Source organism: Botryllus schlosseri, unplaced genomic scaffold (genome assembly GCF_051294905.1).
Source record: "Botryllus schlosseri isolate E-star unplaced genomic scaffold, Bs_hap1 Bs17a, whole genome shotgun sequence".
Classification (NCBI taxonomy): domain Eukaryota; kingdom Metazoa; phylum Chordata; class Ascidiacea; order Stolidobranchia; family Styelidae; genus Botryllus; species Botryllus schlosseri.
The window spans coordinates 2,553,716-2,577,583 of NW_027648626.1; the positions used below are offsets into that span (position 1 = coordinate 2,553,716).

Genomic DNA, 23,868 nt, shown 5'->3' on the forward strand with positions numbered 1-23,868 from the left:
GAAGCCACGCACGAGAAATGCGAAGAAGTAATGAAGGCAACTTCGGGCCTCTCGTCTCTGATACGAATCTTCACGTCTACGACACAGACAGGCCAGGAATTTGTACGCGATTTAGTAGCCCTCGTCATTTCGGATTGTTACCGTCATTTCTTTATAATCCGAAGCCGACTGACTTGCAACACCATCATGCTTTGTGTCTGCGACGTCAGCAAGCGCAGTTGTATATTCACGTTTAACAGAGTTGAAATAAAATATTTTGATATTTACAGTTTCTAAATTCATGTGAAATGACGAATAGGCGAGCAGCGTTCGCGCGGCTAAGAAATAACCGGGTGTGCAGAGAGTGGATCAATTCTTAGTTTTAATCGGATTTGATTGTAATCTGCTGGGTACTGACGATACCGCCTGCGATGAGTTTTAGTACTTCGTCTTTGGGAAGCCAGAACTCGAGCAGTGTAGCGTGGGAACGCAAGGAGTGGGTTGTGATGCTGCGTTGTAAATTGCTGCACTCGGTTTGGAGGGGTCGCGAGTATCGACAGGCGGCGTTGCTGAAGAACTACTGCAGTAGAGGCGAATTGTAATGAACGTGCACCGAGCCGATAGAGTACCGAAAGTATTAGTTCGCTGTGGCTCCGAATTACCCAGCGAGTGTCGCAGATTCGTGCTTTTGTCTCGCCATGGGGGCCATGAAATTTCGATCCGATGTTTCATTGCATCGGAAATGCGTGTGCTACACAAAATATACAGTATACACATTACGCAAATATTCGCGCGAAGCGAGGAGACAGTCGGGAGTCGAGGCATCCCTGGCACGAACGAATGGCTGACCTAGAGCATTGTCACAAAATCCTCTGCTCAAGGTTAACAAATTCGAAATAATTTTATATCCTCTATTCTCTAGTCTTAATCTTCTTTGTGGTGGAACAGTAAGATTGTTTGGGATTTTTTTCAAGCATTTCGTCTCTTGTATCGCATAATACCTAGCGCTCCAATCGAATCAGTCGGAATCGCGATTTTCCGAACCCTGATGGTGTCGTCACTACGCGCGCAATGATACGTGGGTGATATCCTCTATGCTTGATGACGTGCGCCTCAAGGCGACGGGAAGCGCATAGCAGCAACGATTAGATGACATCATATAACTGTTGAAGCATTTTATTACCACTAACTTTTCATGCCGGCTATATAAGCCAATTTGTGATGATACGATGTAGCGATGATACGTCTGCGGTAATTCCGGCAGAATCGTGGGAGAGCAGGCTGATGACTTGTCTTCATTCTTGGTTTGGATTTTGTATATTGTGAGCTATCTAGTTGAATGGTATAGATGTGACGAACGACTGCTTTGACCAGCATGGTTTAGCACTAGCACTAGCACCAGCACTAGCAACTATATGAGTTCGAGGTAAATCACGCGTGCGCTAAATTTCTTGCAGTTGAACACAGCTTCGCCCTCCCCCCTTCAGATGCTTTCACGCCCCCAGTTCGAGAACAACTGCTGTAGTTCCACCTTCCAGTATATTTACAAGCCTTTCTTAAACCACAAGGAAAGAAACAAAACGAAAACAAAACGCATACTGTTAATACGCGATATAAACCATCAATTTATTATTAATAATAATATTATAGATGGTAAAAATAAAGTGGTACAATTGTACATGTACAGCGGCTATCCGACAGTCGTTGCACATGTCTACATCCAAGTGGCAATACAATTAGTATCTATCGAATGAAAACTATTCTGCCCTCGCAATGACCGGAACGTGATATGACATATCTTATATCTACCGACACATGCAACGTTCACAATACATGCAACGTTCATTTTCGCGGTTGTTTATCTTTTATTACCTGTTATTCAGTGTGCATGCCTGTTATGTATATGCTCTAGTCTTGGCCAAGATGACTGGCTTGATTGATTGACATTCTAAGGACCACAACGGAATAATCCTGTTTATGCATCACATTAAAGATAAATCAATCAATTTATTATTCACAATTTCATCGTTTCAATACATCATAAGACTGCGATAAAATGAAAAGATCGGTGTCGACACGACCTGGAGTAGTCTTCGAAATTGGACACTCACCTGGGCCTACGCCAGTGGTGCTCTCACATTTTTAAACACGCCCCTTCATGATCGTAAAAATATTCGCGCCCCCCTTATCGTCATGTCACAAAATGATTAAGGTCAACTATATCGACCAAAACATTTTGGCTCATTTTGTAGAGTTTGTTATGCTGATTCCAATAATTTACATCCTACCTTCTAAAATTAAGTATTTCTTGAGATATCGCAGTGCAAACTGCCGACTTCTGAGAAACGGCTGTAAAATCAGCAACCGTGTCGATGACGTACTACCAGGAGGTTTTGCCGATACATGGAAAACTGAATGGGATGTCTAAGTCAATCGTAGGTTGCTGTCTTCGCCTAAACTGCCTGATGCTGCGTTCTTTTGATCCGTCGTGCCCGACTGGAGTTTTCCATCTTCAGGTTCTTATAATTTGCGATACCCAGTGTACAGGGACTCAGGGAGTACAGAAGCGAACGTGCGGGAGTACAGAAGCGAACGTGCAAGGCAAGTATCAAGTTTTGTTTACATATCATGTATTGATTCCATGGAAGCGCCACCTCTTTAGGATGAGGGCGACTAGCTGCCCAGCACTTCAATGAAAACAGATGCAGAGAGCAGAAGAAAATCGAGTCCGGATAGACGTTTTTGCAGTAGAACATGTAAAATACAAGGCTGTCTTGTTAATAAAAGTGCTCACCGATGTACAGTATTGTTCAGTAAGCTGCTGTAGTCATTGATTACTTTGAGGAGAACTTTGTCATCACACTTCCTCTACCACAAATGATACTGTACAAAGGTGAAGAACGAGTTCTGAAGTCACATCTGTCATTGAATCGTTGACCACGAGGTGTGACCAGAACCCCCTTTCCCTTGCTGCTGCACGCGCACGATGGCAACGAGATCAAGCCATCAGATAGCAGCAGAACTTGGTTCGGCACATCATGATGACGTCGTATCACGGAAGGTAATTTTTATTTCAACCTCACTTTCCCTAACAACTTCCTAGTTTTGTAACTTCAAACAACTACCCCTGATATAGGCTTACTTAAAAACCCTTGTTCTTGCTGCTGGCTTTCACTTTGGATATGGAACCGGTGTTACAAAAAAAAGTAAATTGAGTGTCAGTGAGTGTATATGATTGAATTTCTGCGGTAAATGATTATTTCAGCGACGTTGACAATCCTGGCTGAGGGCATCATGCTGAAGCATATAACATCAAAAAAAGAAAAATCGCTGAAATATCCTGGAAATAGCAAGACTTATTCACACAGATTTATTGGGATGATTTCCTTCTTCTTCTAATTCTTGCGATTCTGTATGTATTAGAACCTAATAAAAGCTTCTGACTGTTCTATATGTATTCGAATGGAGTTAAAGCTTTCGAGTAAAGTTATTTTAGTACATACAAAGATGAAGTGAAAGTAGCGGAATGTGTGAGAACTGATCAGCGGTGTCGAAATACTCCGAATCCAGTGCATGCGGCGGAGCTGAATTCCTGTCTGAGTGAATCTAGTCGGGTCGAGCGTCTCTAAAAAGTCGACATGTACTCAGAGGTGATCAAAGTAGTCAAGAAAACTACTCAAGTAGAAGTAGAAGTAGCGACGAAAAAATCTACTCAAGTACGAGTAGAAGTACTTCTTCAATAAGCCTCCTAAAAGTACTTGAAGTAGAAGTAAAATTGACTGACTTTAAATCTACTTTTAAGTAAGTAAGTAGTTTAGAAAACAGTCTTAATTCGTTCGCGTGGACTGTCAAAAGCTGCGAATTGAGCTATGCGGCAGGTGCAAAGAGCTTGATTCATATTGATGCATTCGAGGAGGTATCAATTTTCGACAGCATAAGCATTGTTCCGCGCCATGGGATGAAAATTATAGTACTGATATGAGAATGCAATACTAACCCTTTGTTTACTAGAAGACCCCGTTAGATATGGCACCCTGCCCCATATTATAAGGCCCAAAGTTCAGGCGAAGAGCAATACGTAGAAGTTGTATCGGATACGGTTTCATCACTTTTCGCGATTAGTATACGTAAATAACAAATATTGTGGATTTTGAAAGTTATATTTAGTGTAGGCCTACCTATATTTTCGGAAAATAGAGGCATTACTACACTTGCTTCTAAGCTTCAACATGTATGTTCTGCAGACAAAAGAACTCAAAATATTTAGAACTTGAAATATGATACTCGCAATTGAAAGTGAAATACAAATACCACTTCTAAAAGCAGAAAATATATTTCATGTATTTTGTCCATAAAGCTTCAAAGGTGATCTGCTGAAACAGGTGAAACGTTAAAAAAAGCTGGATTTTCCAGATTAGCAAGACACGTAATGTGCTGCTAGATTACGATGCGATAGGTAACTGCTAGATTGCGAATCGGTAGTTTTAAACGTCATGATGGGCCATATTTACTGTGATGAAATATTTGCTATGGGCGACAATAAGGTGTGAGAGGAACCAACCAACCCGGTACCTGAATTATATTCACTGATACTTTCATGAAAACATGTTTGTCACTCCACCACTACTATGCGCGAAAAACAACAAAATTTCTGGGATTTACTTGACTTTTATGAAAATTGAATGTTGATACTTCGTGAAAACAGCCCCGAAATTCCCCAGGCTATCTTTAATATTGGGGGATTAAACTACTTCTACTTGACAAACCGAAAATAGCGAAAAGTAAGTAAGTAGATCACAAAATTTTACGAAGTAGAAGTAGAAGTAGAGAAAATCAGATCTACTTGAGTAAGTACCAGAAGTAGAGGAAAACTACTTGAGTACTTCCAAAAAGTAGAAGTACTTCGTTACTGACCACCTCTGCATGTACTAGTTATATGCATCAGTCCTCAACCTTAGATCCTCAGCATATCGTACAGGCATACAATTGTTTCAGACGTGCAATACCAATCATTTGGCGAAACGGTACGGTACTTTCGTCGTCCAGGAATGCCCAAGTAATTGCATATACCATTCAATGGCTTACCTCTACATGGGAATTCCTCAATAGTGTCAGAATCAGATTTACTAGACACCGCGTCGCTATCAGTTGACTCAACAGCTTCTGCAGAGGTCGACATTATCCCACTTCAATACATACACCACAGCCGCAGTATCAGAAATCCTCCTGGTAGTACGTCATCGACATGGTTCGTTGATTTTACTACCGTTTTGGTCTGTGCTGGTATTTTGCGACTTTTGCTGCTCGATATCTCAGAAAATACTTAATTTTAGAAGGTATGAGGTATATTTTTGGAATCAGCATGTAAAACTCTACAGAATGAGCCAAAGTTGTTTTGGTCGATATAGTTGACCTTTAAGACAGCCACCAGAATGATAGAAATCCCAACGGATAATTTGATGGCATGGAAGGTTATGGCTGATGAGAGGAACATGAAATTCGTAATATACACAGAGCAATAACTACGAGCTGGAGGTGAATCGTGCCGTGCGCGAAGAATTATCAGCTTACTGCCGCTTCGCGCCCCGCAGTTTGAGAACCACTAGCCTAGGCGATGTAAAGATGAGGCATGCTCAGTTTACCGAAATATATTGTTCACACCATTTTAAGATTTGAACAATAGGGAGTGTTATGAACCTTACCTAATTCCCTGAACTGAAACCTGATAATGCCTTTGTGAGTCGTATAATTTGTCGTGTGAACGTAGATAACGAAATATGGAATCGTACGACGTTGGGTTCATTTCGAGATATACGTGTGTAATAACACGTAGAGATTGATGTATACATTCATGATTATTAGCTGGTTCGGAAGTTGATATACATTCATGATTATTAGCTGGTTCGGAAGTCGATTGACATTCATAAGTACTTCGCCAATTGCGAGAAAGATATTGCATTTTGAACCGTACGTGACATTCAATAAAGTTACAAGTCGGGGAGACGGAACAAAATATATTCGTCAGTGTGATCCACCGAATACGTGTGCAAGAGACAGGCTTCGTGGTACGTCAGCCAACAAGGCCGTACGAAAGGCCGTAGGCCGGTCTGTCGAACGAAAGAAGAAACACGCAGCGAATTGTAAACGCAACCTTCTTGGAGTCAGATATACAATTATACAACTACAAAAATTCGCTCTGCGTTAAAGTGGTGACCTTCCGACGTTCAATCAATCAAGACCGACCGGCCGACCGACCGAAGACAATCAATATAAAGATTCGCCTTGCACGACGGCGAGAAAGAGCAGTACAGCAACGGACCACGGACACGATAAATATAAAGATTCGCCTTGCACAGCGGCGAGAAAGACCATACGCATCGAACGACGGTGAAAACGTTCAATCAACAATCAGTGACGAGGACGGACATAAAAAGTCATCGCGACGTTCTCGCACGAAGAAATTCACAAAAAGTCATCGCGACGTTCTCGCGTTAGAATGTCAACTTGAAGGCGAAAATGTGCGGTCGCAAAAAGCTAAATATCTAATCTTGTTGAGGAACTTGAATGACGCACACTTCGCCCCTATCGATGGAAGTATTCCTGGCCCACATGATCCTAATTGCTACGATTTGCTTAAAAAAGTTTTGTTGGACCGTTTTGAGGTTCCGATTACTCAGAAGTTAAATAACTTTTATGCCGAGGCAGTTCCGGGCATGAACCCCAGAGCTCTGAAATCGCTGATTAATGCATCACACGGATTAGAAAAATTTAAGGTAGATCGATTTTATTCTCTTGCACTACGACGTTAGTTGGTTGCTGTTATTGGGATATTGACAAAGTATAGTTTAGTAGAGTAACTTGCAATCATTGGTTTCTCTACCCAGGTAGGGGTCGCATTTCCTGCGGGTCAAATACTGCGCTGCTTGCAGATGTATGACGCAGGTGCTTATATAGCATGATGTTTTGTTAAGAGATGTGTGCGGGTAAACCCGTGGCAAGAAGGCTACCCTATTTATTCGATGCCATGATGCATCCAATAGCTGAATAGCTTGATATGAATGTGTGATGAATAATGATATATTGCAAGCCTTATGAAGAGATATTAGGCCTCTGCCATACGACGATACCCTTATGTTGAGTATATCATTGAGAAAATATGCACCGCGGTAGTGCATGATATTTGCAAACATTGATTTGCATGTAATACAATAAATAGGGCACACTCTCGTTCGGTTGGTATATATCAACGTTAAATGCTACGTGATATGAATTAGGAAGTTTCATATCAATTTAGAATAAAATGATTGCAAGTGAATTTAGGCCTTTTAATACCCATAACAGTGTCTTGCTGATTAGTTCGTGTGCGAGTAATATTATCGGTTTTTGAATGCCCAATGTAATGTATCCTTTAATGTTGCCGTAATATCGTGTACGTATTGTTTTGAGGTATTAAGTGATGTTTGTGTTTTTTTTTGATCGCCTAGTTGTGATGACAGCGGTAGCGATTGTCCGGGTAGTGTTAGTGACGCGTCCCGAGAGCGATTGTCCGAGTAGTATTGGTAGCGCGTCCCGAGAGCGTATCTCTGATAGCTTACCTGTTGAGGTTGATCGCGATAATAATGGACATGAATCCAAATCTAAGACCCAAACATGTAATGAAGGCAGAACTCTCAACGAGTCAAGTCCAAGATATACGTCCAGAGGGAGACGTATTGTTAGACCAAGACATTTGAATGATTATGTGTTGCAGTAAATCGCGTAGAATATAGATACGCATGATTGAAAATTGTGCCTTGTGCATTAATACGCTGTGTAAATGCAGGATTGCTGCATCATCGATCGTTGAATCGCGTAAAGTAAAGATATGCGTAGTGAAAAGCGTGCTTTGTGCGTTGATATATTATGTAAATGCAGGATTGCTGCATCATGTTGTGACTCCCCGTTGTAGAATGTAAGGTGGGGTCACCGAAGCTCATTGCTGAAGTATGCGTTGTAGTAATAAATGCTGACCTCAAAATGTTACTCTCGTGTAGGCCCGGTTGTGTCACGGAACTGTGCGTCAAATTTGAAATGGTCACTGTAGAATTGTGGTTGAGTTGCCATAAGCCCTCTGTTGTTGTGATCAGACAACACGGATTTGGTAGGAATGGTTGCTGTTCCCGCTGGACGGGTTGACAGTAATAATGAGAAAGTAGAAGAAGAAGAAGTGATTGACGACAGTGAATAGCATGTTCCGTGGGGTATTGAAGCATGATTGCTGGATGAATTCTGGTGTAGACCATGCATACACGTTGATGGCATTCGTCAGTGCATATATGTCCCATTTTGTTTATATTCATTATTCATTTTCATTACTTTGTTGTGCATGCGAAGAAACCTTTAATGTATCCGCTGCCCCGCTTTTGTGCTATTGATATTTTAGTCTGCATTTGTGTTTAATGATGGTATGTTTTGCAAGCAATGAGATCGTGAATGTCTCTATGGTATCAAGTTTGGGACTGATTATTATGTATTTTATGGTATTGATGATATAATATGTAATTGCAAGCGAAGTGACCTTTAATGTCGCTGTTGTAACGCTTTTGTGCTGGTTATATAATGTATTTTATTTCTTTGTTTTGTTCAACGCTATTGTTGATACGAGTTTCAGCTCGTACGACGGAACTATATGATATAGCGAGTCGTTCCGTGGTGGTAATGTAAAATAGGGTTTCCGAATGCCACGCTTGGATGGTATGTCGTTTCATTAGTTTATTTTTGCCCCTGCATATAAAATCGTTTCCTGTCTCCAATCCCTAGGATTAGCTTCAGTCCCTATGATTAGCCCCCGTCCATATGTCGTATGTCCGTAGGTATGAGATATTGACCAATATGGAAGGTTTTGAACGGTATGTTCGGTTTTTTTTTACACAAAGTTCTTTGGCTGAAAGGGGGGAATTTATAACCGAACATTTTGAACAATATATTCGTTTTTTTTACACCAAGTTCTTTTGGGTAGCAAGGGGGAACTTTTAACGAAATATATTGTTCACACCATTTTAAGATTTGAACAATAGGGAGTGTTATGAACCTTACCTAATTCCCCGAACTGAAACCTGATAATGCCTTTGTGAGTCGTATAATTTGTCGTGTGAACGTAGATAACGAAATATGGAATCGTACGACGTTGGGTTCATTTCGAGATATACGTGTGTAATAACACGTAGAGATTGATGTATACATTCATGATTATTAGCTGGTTCGGAAGTTGATATACATTCATGATTATTAGCTGGTTCGGAAGTCGATAGACATTCATAAGTACTTCGCCAATTGCGAGAAAGATATTGCATTTTGAACCGTACGTGGCATTCAATAAAGTTACAAGTCGGGGAGACGGAACAAAATATATTCGTCAGTGTGATCCATCGAATACGTGTGCAAGAGACAGGCTTCGTGGTACATCAGCCAACAAGGCCGTACGAAAGGCCGTAGGCCGGTCTGTCGAACGAAAGAAGGAACACGCAGCGAATTGTAAACGCAACCTTCTTGGAGTCAGATATACAATTATACAACTACAAAAATTCGCTCTGCGTTAAACTCAGTTTGCTCACTGAATGAAAGTAAGAAAGACAGTAAAAAAGGAAAGGCGACAAAATTTTATATTTTTTGATCATGCCTATTTCATTGCATTTGTGAGAAGGTTGCGGATTGATCACTAATTCACTACTTCTCGGAAATGTCGTTTTCACAGATTCCGCGAAGGGAAGAAAGTATCAAAACAAAAATTATCGATGACAATATAATTCTTACTGGCAAGGTTCGTATTACTTCAGTACTCTGTTCGAATCATTGCGCCCAGTCAAGTAATCATCACGCGGTAGGATAGCGCGCTCTGGGTGCAAATTTTGTTGATATTACTAACTAAAATAATACACCAATGATCTCATTTTGAACCCTACCCTCGTCTGTAATTCCAAAACATGCCGACGCTTTGGTTTCTGCGAAGTCACTTGGCTGACTGATGATTTCACATCGGCTACCGCAAAACCTCAGGTTATTCCAGCAAGTTGACATGAAATCCGGATATTTCAGAGCATCAAAACAGGCTGTTATAAGTAGAGCCCGACCGATATTGGATTTCTGAGCCGATACCGATAAGACCGATATCCAGTACCTCCACCGATAACCCCGATATATTCAGCCGATATTCAAAAGATGTGGAATCTAGCTCAAGGCCAATATTTAACACCTCAGAGCATTTATTTCAACAACTTTACAGCCATTGATATGCTTGAACATGAAATAAATGATTTAGGGGCTATAAAAATATATCAAAAAAGCACCAATCCAGCAGTTGCAGATTACAGTTCACGAAGCACAATTTCTCGGCCCTTTCTCCAAGGAGTGAACTTCTGTGGTCTTCCATAAATGATCTATATAGTACTAAACACAGTGAGCAGTCTTTCACTTGGTACCATAGTTAGTGGCACAGCAAGAATTGGAAATCTTTCTTCATTTCGGTTCCACCGCTCCCATGCAGGGGATCTTTCCTTCATGGTTTCACGAAATATTGATATTCTTCTGGCAGTACACCTGGAGCCTTCAGCACATCATTAACAAATAGCTGAAGAGAATGAGCAACCCAACTCAAATTGTCCACGTCTGCAACTGCTCCACCCATCCCCTTAGGCCTTGACCATGACCAGCATTTCAACAATCAATTGATCAATAATAATTGGCCAATGTCATCATGGAATAAAAAATGTTCGTATCAATTATTGGCTTTACTCCACGTTTGCTTGATTTTCTTGCCCTCTATACTCGCATATTTCCTATCATGGTGGCCCCGCAGGCCTCAGTCAGACGACTTCATACATCACTGGTATAATTAGCTCTGTTGGTCTTGGTACCGAACCAATAGCACTATCTTCAGAGAAATGTTGGCGCTTCTTCGTTATACGATCAGAGAGAGCCAGTGTTCCCCCATGACACCAACAAATGTTTCACATGAACACGAACAAAAATTTATAAACGTCAAAATAAATTGTTTTTTCTGTGTGTGGTGGGGGTGGGGTATTAGGGTTAGGGAAAGGGGGATTGGATGCGGGTTAGGGCCAAGGTTGGGTATCCCAAGATTAGGGTTAGGGTAAGGGGGGATATTAGGGTTGGGGAAAAGGGGGATTGGATGCGGGTTAGGGCCAAGGTTGGGTATCCCAAGATTGGGGTTAGGGTAAGGGGGGATATTAGGGTTGGGGGAAAGGGGGATTGGATGCGATATCGCCCACGTTGGGAATCACTGATGTAAACAAAGAACAAGGCCGGGCAAGCTTACTATGAGCTCTTATGGAAAAAGGTTGAAAAATGAAGGTTTTAAGCAAAATTACGTTGAATTGGGGATGACTGGCCTTAATGAATAGTAACAGCGTAGAGCTAGTATGTAGTTGCAGCTCTTAGTCTAGGATGAACCAGTGTTGGGATGACTCGAGTCATGACTTGACTCGAGTCAGACTCGAGTCACCTTTTTCGTATGACTTGACTTGACTCGAGTCACTTTGCTAAAATGACTTGACTTGACTTGACTCGGCGTATCAGAAATGGGGATTGACTCGTGACTCGGAGCAAAATTCACGAGTCAATTTCAAGTCATCAAGTTATCGGTTTCGATAAAAATCACTGTATCTTGCATATGTTCGGATTGTTCGCAAAACGCTGGTGTAACCCGCGAAAGCGACCAATCATTCAATGATCGTGCGTTTAACTGAGCCTCCATTATTCTCTCACAATTAAATTGACCACAAACGAAGTGATCGAAGCTTGCAGCTTACGTTGTCGTAAACTAGTATAGTAAAGTAATTTAATAGCAACAGGTCTATTTCTGTTCTCTGTCTATACCTCAACCAAACCTCTTGTTCTATCGAAATTGAATTCGAATATAGTTTATATAGTCCTGAACCATTGGCGCATGCTGGAATTGTTGTATCATATCATTTCGTAAATGGGTAATGTATTGCATCTTATCAATTCGTTTCTCAATTCTCTATTTTGGCTGGTTACTATAAACTGAGGCTATGCAATTACTTACGTAGTTTAGCAGTTATACGTATATGTGACCGATACTGCGCCTTCTTGCGTGTATATTTACCTATATATTCGTTCATCGGCTCAAAATCAATGACCACTCAATCTGTATGGCAGAAAGCTAGCAAAATGCAATGGCGTAACCATGCCTCATACTTCGAAAAGGCAACTTGACTTGAATTGTGACTTGACTCGTGACTTGACTTGACTTGACTCGACTTGACTCGAGTCACCTCCAAAAATCGAGTGACTTGACTTGACTCGAGTCACCTTCAAAAATCAATTGACTTGACTTGACTCGAGTCAAAATGTGTAATGACTCGAAATGACTCGTGACTCGAAGGTAGTGACTTGATCCCAACACTGGGATGAACATGAATGGTGGCAAGTACGCATCGGCGTGCGGTGTCCAAATGCATAGATTTTTGACAACTTTTCGGATTAAGCGACGATTGTTGTATACTAGGCTTACCATATTTTGGAAATCAAAAAAAGCGGACACTTTTTCAGAAATTTCTGGGTTGCAAAACCGGAGTGAAATTCTCAAATATCGGTTAATTTTTCCCACTTTGTGATCGGTTGACTAAAAAAAAAAAAAAGGTCATCTTTTCCGCTCAGATCCCAAAATAACGTCAAAAAAGAGGACAAATCCTCTTAAAAGAGGACGTATGGTAAGCCTATTGTATACTATACTATAGGATTGTGGTAATGCGTATTTTGACGATTTCATAGGCTCCGGGTCTCGAGCGAAATTTTCAAGCATATCTCATGTTCAGAAATATATGCTATAAAATACAGCTGCTGCCACACATCACAATTTTGGTGTATTGATTATGAAACTTGAAAGCTATGGAATTTCTGGATTTGAGTGGAACAACATCTTCTTCTAACACCGCGGAGAAAGCTACGAAGTATTTCACGGGACGCTACGTACACGACTTAGGGACAAAGATTGAGGAGACAATCCACTCTTTGTGGAAGCAAGCAATAATCTAGTGAACTGCCAATGTCATCGCAACTTACGGAAAAGTGAGATATCACACTCACTGGAAATACACGTTCACAGAAAATCCATTATTGATTCGTTTTGCACTTGTAAGACGGGGTAAGTAAGGAATAAGACATTTTTTCAGAGACTCCTGCAATAGATATTGTAACTATGATTTATTTTCACATTCGGTTGTGATATATGCTCTCATGCATATGCATTGAGACCTGTGCTGTCGTGAGATCCATGAAGCACTTTGTAATAACAAGGCGTTGCTGGAGCAGATTGTTTCTGGCGAAAAGTGTGTGATGTGATAGGCCAAGGCTCGTTTATATACGGAGTATGTACAAAAACGCTTTTTCATGCTAATCTAATTTTTCGACTGTCCTTATTTTTGGGTCTATGCCGATGGCAATCCTGTCTATAGCAGTGGTTCTCAACCTTTTTCACCTCGAGGACCGGTAAAATTTCAGTTATTCCAGTTCCAGTTCCAGTTCCAGTTATTGAGAGCATAAACGTCTGATTTTCAAATGTCACTGCTCATTATTACGTCAGAGGTAGCCTATTAGCTTTGCTCGTCTTAGCTTGCATTACATAATCTGCATCAAGTTGAAGGCAGAATTTTATGTTCACTTTCAGTTATTCTCATATTATTATTCTCAAAACGGGCGCCAATCGCTATTTCACAATTCTTTACTGAACATTTTGACCTGCCGGTATAGCCATTGGCTTATATAGGCTACCTTGTTAGCGTGAGTTGTAGCTAGAATCCGGATCAAAACAGCAAAAGGTTCCCCCAACCAAAATTTTGTCTTGAGCCCACATAGGGTAGTCAATTTTGAAGTTGAAGATTTAATTTCGTCAATAACATTGGTAAGTGCATTATATTGCATTTTTAATCCTATCTCAGCGCCCGATGGCCATATTTACCCGAAGAGCGGGGGGTCGTAATTCATATAGCATAACATCTGGTATCTTGCAATAATTACTTTATTGTATGTTGTTAATTCGTGACCTCTGGTCTGTGATATAGCCAAAAGATATTGATTGTAGTGGCCCAATCAGCAGACTAAAAGAAAAACTTGCGTGAGAAGCACACACAAATTGTCATGTCTAATGGTCTGTGGGTGACCGGGTGGCATTTGCATCGTGGGCTCAGATAAGAAGGAATGAACTGTTAGTCACGCCCACATAGCGCGGCTATTAACAATGGACACATACCCTAAGTTTTTGCCAATGTCTTTCTTTAATAGCACACTTCGTGGAGTCTCATGTTGGCCGAAACTGCATATGTCTTTTGATGTGTTGAGGAGCGGTATTGACTGGCACCTAAACTATTGCGGAGTTGTAGCTATAGGCCCTCGGGAACATAGAGAAATCTTGGTATAATTGAACTTTTCAAAATTTTCACACCCCCCAAAATGGCTAAATCTGCCAATATCTCCTAAACTACAATAGCCCTGAATACGCCGTTGTGCTCATTCGATGTAACTTTCGGACTGCAACGATTTGCTGGTGTCCACACCATATACAACTTTATGATCCAATCTCGAGGACTCCTAACCGACATACTTTATCTATTGTTGTATCGTGCGTCCATCCTCAAATATTGAATTGGAAGTTCTAGGTTGACTGATTGTGGCTGCGGGTTTTAAAACCGGTATATTGTCACACCCGGATAACCAATGAGTCCCTTATAAGAGCATATACTGACATTTTTGTCATGGTACCGGTATTTAGAAATTGAATTTAAACCCAATCAAAGAAATTGGACCTCGTTCTCGTGTTCCATTTAATATTTCAGGATTCTTTCTCCTGATATTGTACGTGATGAGAAATAACGAAGCCCGTCTGACAGTGCGAAGAGAACTTTCAACCATTTATGACAAACTTGGATTTCGTAGCAGCAAAGAATCAAAGCGAAGCAGGTGAGAGTAAGAAAGTTGCAATTTACGGTGGTGCTCAAATGTCTCCCGGGGCTTGAAATTTTTGCACGATTTTAACTACAAAACCAGTCATAATGATATCGCGATATAGCAGTTTCAATATAATTCATAATTACTTTGCGTAAACATGAGACACTTATAACCACGATAACTTTAAAATACTACTCAACCCTGTAGAGCAGTGTTTCTCAACCTTTTTGTGCTCGCGGACCCCTTTCGGTCCCTCACGGACCCCGCGGACCACTGCGAAGTGTCAGTGCAAATGTAGCTCAATTATCGTGCAATCGTCATCAGTCACGTACAAATGATAACTGTAGGCATAGTGATAAACAGCAACACAATGACTATTCTTCAAAATAAGATCATACTATTCACGTACAAATTGGATCGACCTCTATGATTTCAAAGCGAATGCTGCAACTGCATTTCTTGAAATACGTGGTCGTGTCTTGAAAATTTGATATGAAAGAGTACCGAAATCCATTTCCACAACTAGGTGGTGACGGATGTAATATTAACGCGTAACGCTTCAGACGACACATTTTGGGTATGATTGCAAAAAATATGCCACCTAAATTGACAAGCATTTTTTTCCAATTAGCATATAGCGTCAAGCCTGGTCATTTCTATCTTGCAGATTATCTTGAAGTTATTATGGGCGAATGGTTATGTATATCACAGGAGAAGATGGAACAACAACAACTACAAAATATCTCCAAACAAAAATTGTTTCTATCAGCAGGCTATTGACAATTTAGCAATAAAAAAGAGTGTGAAGTGTGCACAGCAGTAGGATATTTCATCTCAGATGGCCATCCAGTTGATGTGATCTCTGGTGTTTTACTAGTAATGAGGCGAAACTGCCTCGTGATTTTCCGAATTAAAAAAAATACAAATTTGGTTATCAACTATTTTGAGGCTTCGCGGACCCCCTGAAAATTCTTCGCCGACCCCCGGTTGTGAATGAGAACCATTGCTGTAGAGCCTAGATTCAGTTAGAATAATGGAAACCTATGGCAAAGACAGGCGGAATCACATTGACTTGACTAAACGATAATTTAGCCAGTTAGGGCGGTAAAGGTTGCCCCATAAGAAAGTCCATACCTTGATATATTCCCACATATAATATTCGTATAACAAGAATCGGTCCTTTTTCGTTTTGAGCAATGTATTGCACTATTTCAATGTAGGCCTACCTCTAACCATGTTGCCCCCGTTTGTTAAATATACACACATACTTGACTTACTGTAACACGAGAGTTGTTATTATTTGCTAATATTTCTCGTTTACAGGGAATCCACAACGAGAACGACAGCGTACGGATCTGCCTTTCAACCCAGCATAGAATTCACTGACATTCGATCCAGCCCGCACCCTTCAAGAAGGAAGCACGCCGATTCTATCGGCGACGTGTCTCCGGACGCCTCTATAAGAAAGAGATCGCGAAACGAATACGGCGCCGATGTTGTAACGGATTGGAGAACAATTAAAAATATCGACGCGCAATGATGACAAGGACACTTACCAACAACTATATTAATGTCACTGTAACATCGCTGCAAAGCACGTCTTTTAATCACAGTACACACGCAATCAAATTCAAATGTTTTGAAGTAGTTTATTCATTCCGGGAGAAGATCCATAAACTGGAGTGAAGTTCAATTACAAATGTCCAGCCTACAAATGCACCAACCGTTATGAACGGCTCAGTCATCACAAAGAACATGGTAGTTATTTCACAAGCGACAGAGATTGACTGTGTTCAACACGATAGAGATAAGCAAATCTATGACGTCATGCGGTCATATCATATCACCAGGATAATCATTTCTAGCTAGGAACACTTTATGTTTGATGAAACGACCCTGGACAATGTCAGAATTACAAGATTAAGTAGCCCCGCACAGAGAATGCCTATGCAGTGATAGTGATTGAGAAATCTGCTGAACTATCGTAATAGAACCTATCATTATATTGAGCTTGACGCAGTCGGTTTCTAATTGTATTGAACCCATGGATCACGCATCACATCGTTATAGCTGTTGGAGTGTTGGTGCTGCAGTATTTGCGCCCAAATTTCTCGCGTGCCTTATGAATAGGTACTCTTCAGTGCCGCTGTACGCTGCTCATCGCCGATACGGGAAATAGCTGTTAGTACAGCTTACGGACACTATTTAGTAATCATCCTACGGTTGCAATATATGGAAGGAAACCATTAAGGATCAGCCAGTGTACCCAGCCGAAGTTCTACTTGCCGGTAGGGCTAGGCGCAATGATTCGAGTACTCGAATCTGAATCGAGTATTTTATTATTTTAGTGATTCGAGTCGAGCAGCAAACGACGATTTTTTCGAGTACTGAAATTATACGCTCCTCGCTACTAAAAGTCAATTTCTTAACGAGAATTATGGCTTAGATACTATTTTCGACTGTATGAAAGTCTTGAAACCTTGATTGACCGTATCACATCACAGGGGCGGGCAACATCGGGCGGGCGTTTTTGTGCGGCCCGCCGACAGTCTGCGGTCTTACGCGATGATGTGACCCGCGTCGCCGTCTACATGCATTTGGGCGCGAACATTTTTGACCATCAACATTAGCAAGACAAAGCAACGTTCGAATACAACTGATGTCCATCGCATTGGCGTAGCCAGGAGCGAATGAGGCCATGCCATACCCAATTTTTTTCGAGAATATTCGTAATATCAATAAATAGTAGTAATAGCTTCGCGCGATTTAGTATGTCTGCGTAGTGTCCTTATTGTGAGAATACAATATCATAGATACACCAGAATCGCCCGAGGCCGTTGGGTTGCAGGAGTTTTGAATGAAGCATAAGAATGAACCCGCCCGAAGTGAATAATCTGCGACAATATTCTTATGGCATGATCAATGTTCAAAATTATAATTACGTGCCGTAAATTTCCAAAGAAACCACTTGCTTATATACGCACCATTATCATTGAGCAAATTCATTCATTTATTCATCAGCCTACTTGACTGATGTGATCTGTATTGTTTTGAGTGGCGAACGATCTTCCAACATTTCGAACGGAACGATGGATGTGAATGGGAACCTTCATTCTTCTTTCGTGGCTTGATAAGGACGAGAGCTATTGAATAGAATGAGGATGAAAACGGCGTTGCGCACTGCGCATTGGAGTAGTGGACAGGATGATCGAGCCAATTCAAACATCTGCTACGTGTGTATCATATACTGCGCTCGCCATACAGTCCAATTTAATCCCTTGAAATTTTGCGATTTGTTGAACTGTAACTGCAGAAATGAGCGCTGTCGAGACCTTATCAGCTGAATTCCACGTTTTACCAAGTATACCCAATGGTTTGAAATTCGATATTGGTGCGCTCGCTACCAGTCCGTCCGTCCGTCGTCGATCAAGTTTAGTGGCATATGCAAGGCTCCCCTTCAAACGAATCGAATACACTCAGAATTAGTGCCACTGAGAATCTGGTGTTGCATCAATATTTGAGAACTTAATTCAACATCGTGCACTGTACTTGTACAAGTCCGTAACCAATTAAACTGCAAGCTCGCAACTGACATTGCGCGACAATACGAGTGTATCAAAGCAGACAAGAAGGAATATCGAATACACAAAATTGATGTTTACAAATTGGAAAGCGCGCATTCAATAACTAATTGCCCTCTTATATTCAACACCAGGGCAGGGTTCGGACATCGCAGTGACGAGCTCGCATGGCGACAACTTTATGCGGACTATAATAGCGATCTGGGCTGCTTCGATGCATTTCCCTATTTACGTTAGCAAATCGTTACTAGTAAACGATCGTGCGCTGGAATGAATTTCAATTCGTATGCATAAACGATAAAATACCGTCCAATTTGGCGCTACGATAAAAAAAAACATCAACAAAGAACGTGAATTTGCTCATCCAATTCATAATGGAGACGACGTTTCTCGGCGTGTGGCATTCGCTGATTCGCCCCTCCAAATCGACATGTGCACGCAGCAAAGTCACGTTTTTATCCTTAGGCGTCGCTTATATATTCGTCTCATTACTAGGCTAATTAGGCAAATTGCTCAGCTCACATAAGCATCAATCCCGTTTTGAAACATGCATGGTTTTCATTATTTTTCGAACCACATCGGTGTTGTGCTGATGACGAAATTGCGGGTATACCTATCATACAGTAATTACGGAGTAAGCGCGGCAAATCCAGCCTGACCACTGACCAGGTGTGGCAGTGTGGCACCTACCAACTATGTATGAACAATTTAGGGATGTTCAAAAATGACTTTTTTCTCAAATTGTACTGGATATACTCGATAAAATTACCTAATTGAAGCCTGCACACCAAATTTGATTCAATTCCAGCCAGTAGCCGCATAGCTACAGGAGAAGAAAGTTTTTTATTTATTACAATAAATAATTTTTTAACTTATTTTCTGTTTACCCCATGAAATTGTTACGGTTATCTATAAAAACGATGCTCACCAAATTTGGCTCATCTCCAACCAGTGGAAGCGGATGGAGTTAATGCCGTCGAAAAATTTTGGATTTGAATTATAAATAGCAGCCTATTTACGGTGGCCAATTCTTTGATTATTTATGATAAGTGTAGTAACGTGACTGACGGTCTGTCTAATATACGAGACGTGAGTTCTCAAGCAGCCATGTATTCAGTGACGACCAAGCACCGAAGCACCTGCGATGTCGTCACACCCTAGTGGCGCCATAGAGCTACCACTACATCCCCCTTCTCGGGACAAGCACAAATGCTTATAAGCAGCACAAACATATACAATGCAAGCACAGAATGAAGACAATAAACAATCCGAATTGAGGCAGTTAGCGGTACAAAGGTATGAAGCAATTGGCAGGCAAGAGGTGAATGAAGAACACAACATATTTACACACACTACTCCTATAACTACATCAGTACCCCTCGATGTATCTGCGAGGTGCGGTTCTGTTCCGATCCGACCGTCGGACTATCGCCGCCTCATGATGGTCATCACGATCGACACTAGTAGCGCTCGAACTGCTATCTCCTCCCTGATCGGGAAATTTGAAGAATTCAGCTGCCTCACTGGCGGTAATGTCGACGCCTTCTTGCGGGGCATTCTCCGTCTGGTATCTCCACACCATTCGGCGATTTCTTCTGAAGGAGCCACGCCCAGTTCTGATAACCAAGGATCTGGGTTGAGTGTCAGTGTCAAGTTTTTCCACAACACCTTGCGATTTGCAGTCCGGAATCCAGACGCGATCTCCCACCTTGAACTCATCTCCAGGTACTACTCTGTGTCTTTTGTTGTAATCACGAGTAACTCTGCGTCGGTAATCTGCTTCAGCTTTCTTCACGGCGGTTCGGTCGACAGACTTTGGCAGAAGATCGTCTGGATGACACGGTACTCTTGTTCTTAGTTTGCGGCCCATGCTCAATTCTGCCGGCGAGTAGCCGATAGCCAATGGCGTGTTGCGGTATGTGAGTAGCGCCAGATATTCATCGTCACATTTTCGCAGAAGGTTTTTGATGGTCTGAACGGCACGCTCAGCCTCCGAGTTCCCCTGTGGATATCTAGGGGAGGACATGATATGTTCAATTTTCCAGCTTTCGCAAAATGACGCAAGGTTGCGGGAAGAGAACATAGGTGCTCCATCGGTGACCAAAGTCTCGCAGATGCCATGCCTACTGAAAATCTTCTTGAATTTCAGAATCGTCTCTGCTGCGTTCACTGTTTTGGAGACTATGCAAATCTCAATGTCCCTGGAGTAGTAGTCAACGGCTAGCAGGTACATGGAATTCTGATATTGAAAGAAGTCGGCACCAACACGGGACCAGGGTCTCTCTGGGAAGGATGCTGACAGCATCGGTTCAACCTTTTCTCACTGATGTTCCGTGCACTTTTCGCAATTTCTGACGGTTTCTTCAATGTCCTTAGAAATTCCAGGCCACCAGCATGACTGTGATGCATTGAGTCGGGATTTTGTCACCCCTTGGTGAGCATCATGAAGGTATCTTAAAACGTCTTGGCTCAGCGTACAGGGGATCACCAAGCGATTCCCTTTAAGCAGGAGTCCTTTATAAGTAGATAAACAGGCTCTATCGTTCCAGTATGGCCTAAATGGGCCATGCAGCGTCTCTTTGCATTTCAGCCACCCTGAGGATACATATTGAGCACCCTGAGGATACATATTGCTGTCCGCAATCATTCAACTCGTCTGAGCGTTTACTGTAGTATGAGCTAACGACGATTTCAAAAGATAGAAAATCGTCAAATCTACTTGATCGAGAATGTCAATATCTTCCCTCGGCTCTACGATGCTAGCGTGAAGCGGGCCGTCCACTCCGATTTCAAACATCACACAATCAGCACGAATTAACAACAGAACTCGACGCTCAACAAGTTTGCCGGGCCTCAATTTTGCAACGATACTTCGGGGATTATCAGATCGTGATCGCACGTCCAATCCATGAGTCAAAATTGAGACAGGGATTGAGTGAACGAATATTAGCATCATGGCCTTTATAAGGGCTATGCTAGCATGTGGAACAACATCTCGCCGGCTATCCGACTGTCGTCAAGCATGTCGAAATACAAGCAATTTTTTCTAAGGGAATACTAGTCAGCCTTACAGATTATCGGACCAAGACCTAACGTATCGATCTCGCCTTCCGCCACATGCCACCTCATTTTGTCGCCTGCCTTTTATATCATATGCTTTACTTTTCACTCAGAGTGCATGCCTCTTCTCTACATCGCCCTGGCCCAGGTTGGAGTGTGATTTCAAAGACTATAGTCCTGTAGAATTTCCGGTCAACCTAGAAAAAATTCTTATAAAGACGTATTATATACTGTTGGAAAGATAATTTTATCAGCTTTTCAATGATGGGTTTTGTCATTTTTTTTTACCTTGGGGAAAAAAAGTTATGGGGGTAAACGTGCTAGGGGGTAAAACGCTATTTTGCCTAATATTTATATACAATTATAAGCTAAAATACGATACCTTCGTTAAGAGAATACAACACCATGAATTGAAATATGACTCTCAGCAAAGCATACTAACAATCGAACAGCAAAAAATGAAACATAACTTTGATAGGGGGTAATTATCATACGTTAAGGGGGCGAAAGTTGACCGAGACGGAGATAACACTGGTTTACAAATTTCGAAAAAAAAATTGCGTCAAAAATTTTAATGATTGATTTTAGCCGAATTTATGGTTGCTGAATTCGATTCAGTGCTATAATAATGTCTCCATCACGTCAGATTTTTTCCGTATTAAATTTTGTCATTTTCATAAATTAATCAAATTTCAGCTTTCGTTAGTGACATCAGGGTTAGCGTACAATAGCAACAGATCAAATATTGTTATTGAAATCATCTATCATGAAACCTGGGTTGTTGTAATATAGACTGAGTGAGTTTTCGGTGAACTTAAATACAGTGATTATCTATCATCGTTCAATCAGAAGTTCTTTTCGATCCATAAAATTACAATGGTCAACAAATTAAAAAAAACACCAAATTCCATACTGGAACAGAGGCAGAGATGTTTTAAATGGGTGTCGAGGCTTTTTTTTTCCAATATTAAACGCCAGTTCTATTTACAAAAATCTTAACATTTTTGGCGGTTTCTGATTTGCCGTAATATTTTACTATGAACTTGAGCAGCGGTTCTCAACCTTTTTGTATTCGCAGACCCTTTTTGGACCATCACGGACCCCCAGCATTCTATATATGTAGAAATTGGGTTGACTTTTATTATTTCAAAGCTGCAACTGCATTTTTTGAAATACGTGGTCGTGTCTTTTCTGCGCCTTCGATTTGATATCAACGAGTGCTGAAAATCCATTTAGACAAAGAAAGATGGTGGCGAATGTAATAATAAGGCACAACGCTACCGGTGACACATTTGGGTATGGTCGCAACAATGATGACGCCAAAATTGACAAACAATTTTTTTATTAAACATATAACTTCAAGCCTGTTAATTTATATCTAGCAGTTCATCTTGAAGTTATTAGGGAAAATGGTTATATAGGCCTATATCACAGAAGAAAACGGATTTTTGCAAACATTTTGAAGTCTGCGTGATTGACTTTACTAATCCAACCATTTATTTTTTTGGCAATGCACAACAATACACCTCTATACAGCCAAATATTTGTATCAGTGGGCTATTGGCAATTTAGCAACTAAAATGAGTCAACACAGCAGGATATTCCATCTCAGGCGGCCATCCTGTTGATGTGAGTTCAACTGTAATGAAGCAAAACTGCCACGTGATTTTCCTATAATTTGAAAAATATAAATTAGGTAATCAGCTATTTTGTAAGTTTAGTTTAGAGGCTTCGCGGACCCCGACCCTCGGTTGAGAACCACCGAACTAGATTTTGTAGAAGTGATTGGCGTTGCTACTCAAGTAACTTCCTATATTTTCTACTCAATTAACAGTATAAGTAGTAATTTCTAAGACACGTGAAAACTACTTCATGTGGCAGAAATAACTAAGTATATTTGGTCGGGGAGAGGGTGGTCGCATACTTTCGAAATTTAGTCGGAGGTGGCTACATACGAAATCGCAACATGTATCTTGTCGGCTAACGCAAAATGTTTATAATGACACAATACCCATTGGTAGAATATTCGTAAATATATTCAGTTACCGTGCTTTAGGGGCTGTTAAGGCTACTACATTTATGAAATCATATACAGCCAACATCGTTGCGGAGCGTACCTTTGTTTGGAATACACTCGTGTTAAAATTAATTACTGGGTGCAGTACCAAATCCAAGGTGGGCAGATATCTCCATGACATTCCCAGCTGATTTACTAGTCACACAGAGCACTAAAACAAAACCCAATACAAATAATTTCCCGTATTGCCAATCACAGATGGGAATT

The 23,868-nt window shown here is 41.1% G+C and overlaps 1 protein-coding gene across 1 annotated transcript; it reads left to right on the top strand.

Annotated features, from left to right (window-relative positions):
- The first annotated feature begins 14,827 nt into the window (after positions 1-14,827).
- Positions 14,828-16,572, top strand: LOC145459784 (uncharacterized). Its single transcript, XM_080338332.1, has 2 exons — positions 14,828-14,955; positions 16,267-16,572. The coding sequence occupies exons 1-2, from the start codon at positions 14,858-14,860 to the stop codon at positions 16,481-16,483; spliced, it is 315 nt and encodes a 104-aa protein (XP_080194458.1). The 5' UTR covers positions 14,828-14,857; the 3' UTR covers positions 16,484-16,572.
- The last annotated feature ends 7,296 nt before the right edge of the window (positions 16,573-23,868 follow it).

Excerpts from the sequence above, each read along its gene's own strand:
- LOC145459784 (XM_080338332.1), top strand. The coding sequence starts at position 14,858 with ATGAGAAATAACGAAGCCCGTCTGACAGTGCGAAGAGAACTTTCAACC. Across the intron at positions 14,956-16,266 it reads AAAGAATCAAAGCGAAGCAG|GGAATCCACAACGAGAACGA; the intron begins GTGAGAGTAAGA and ends TCTCGTTTACAG.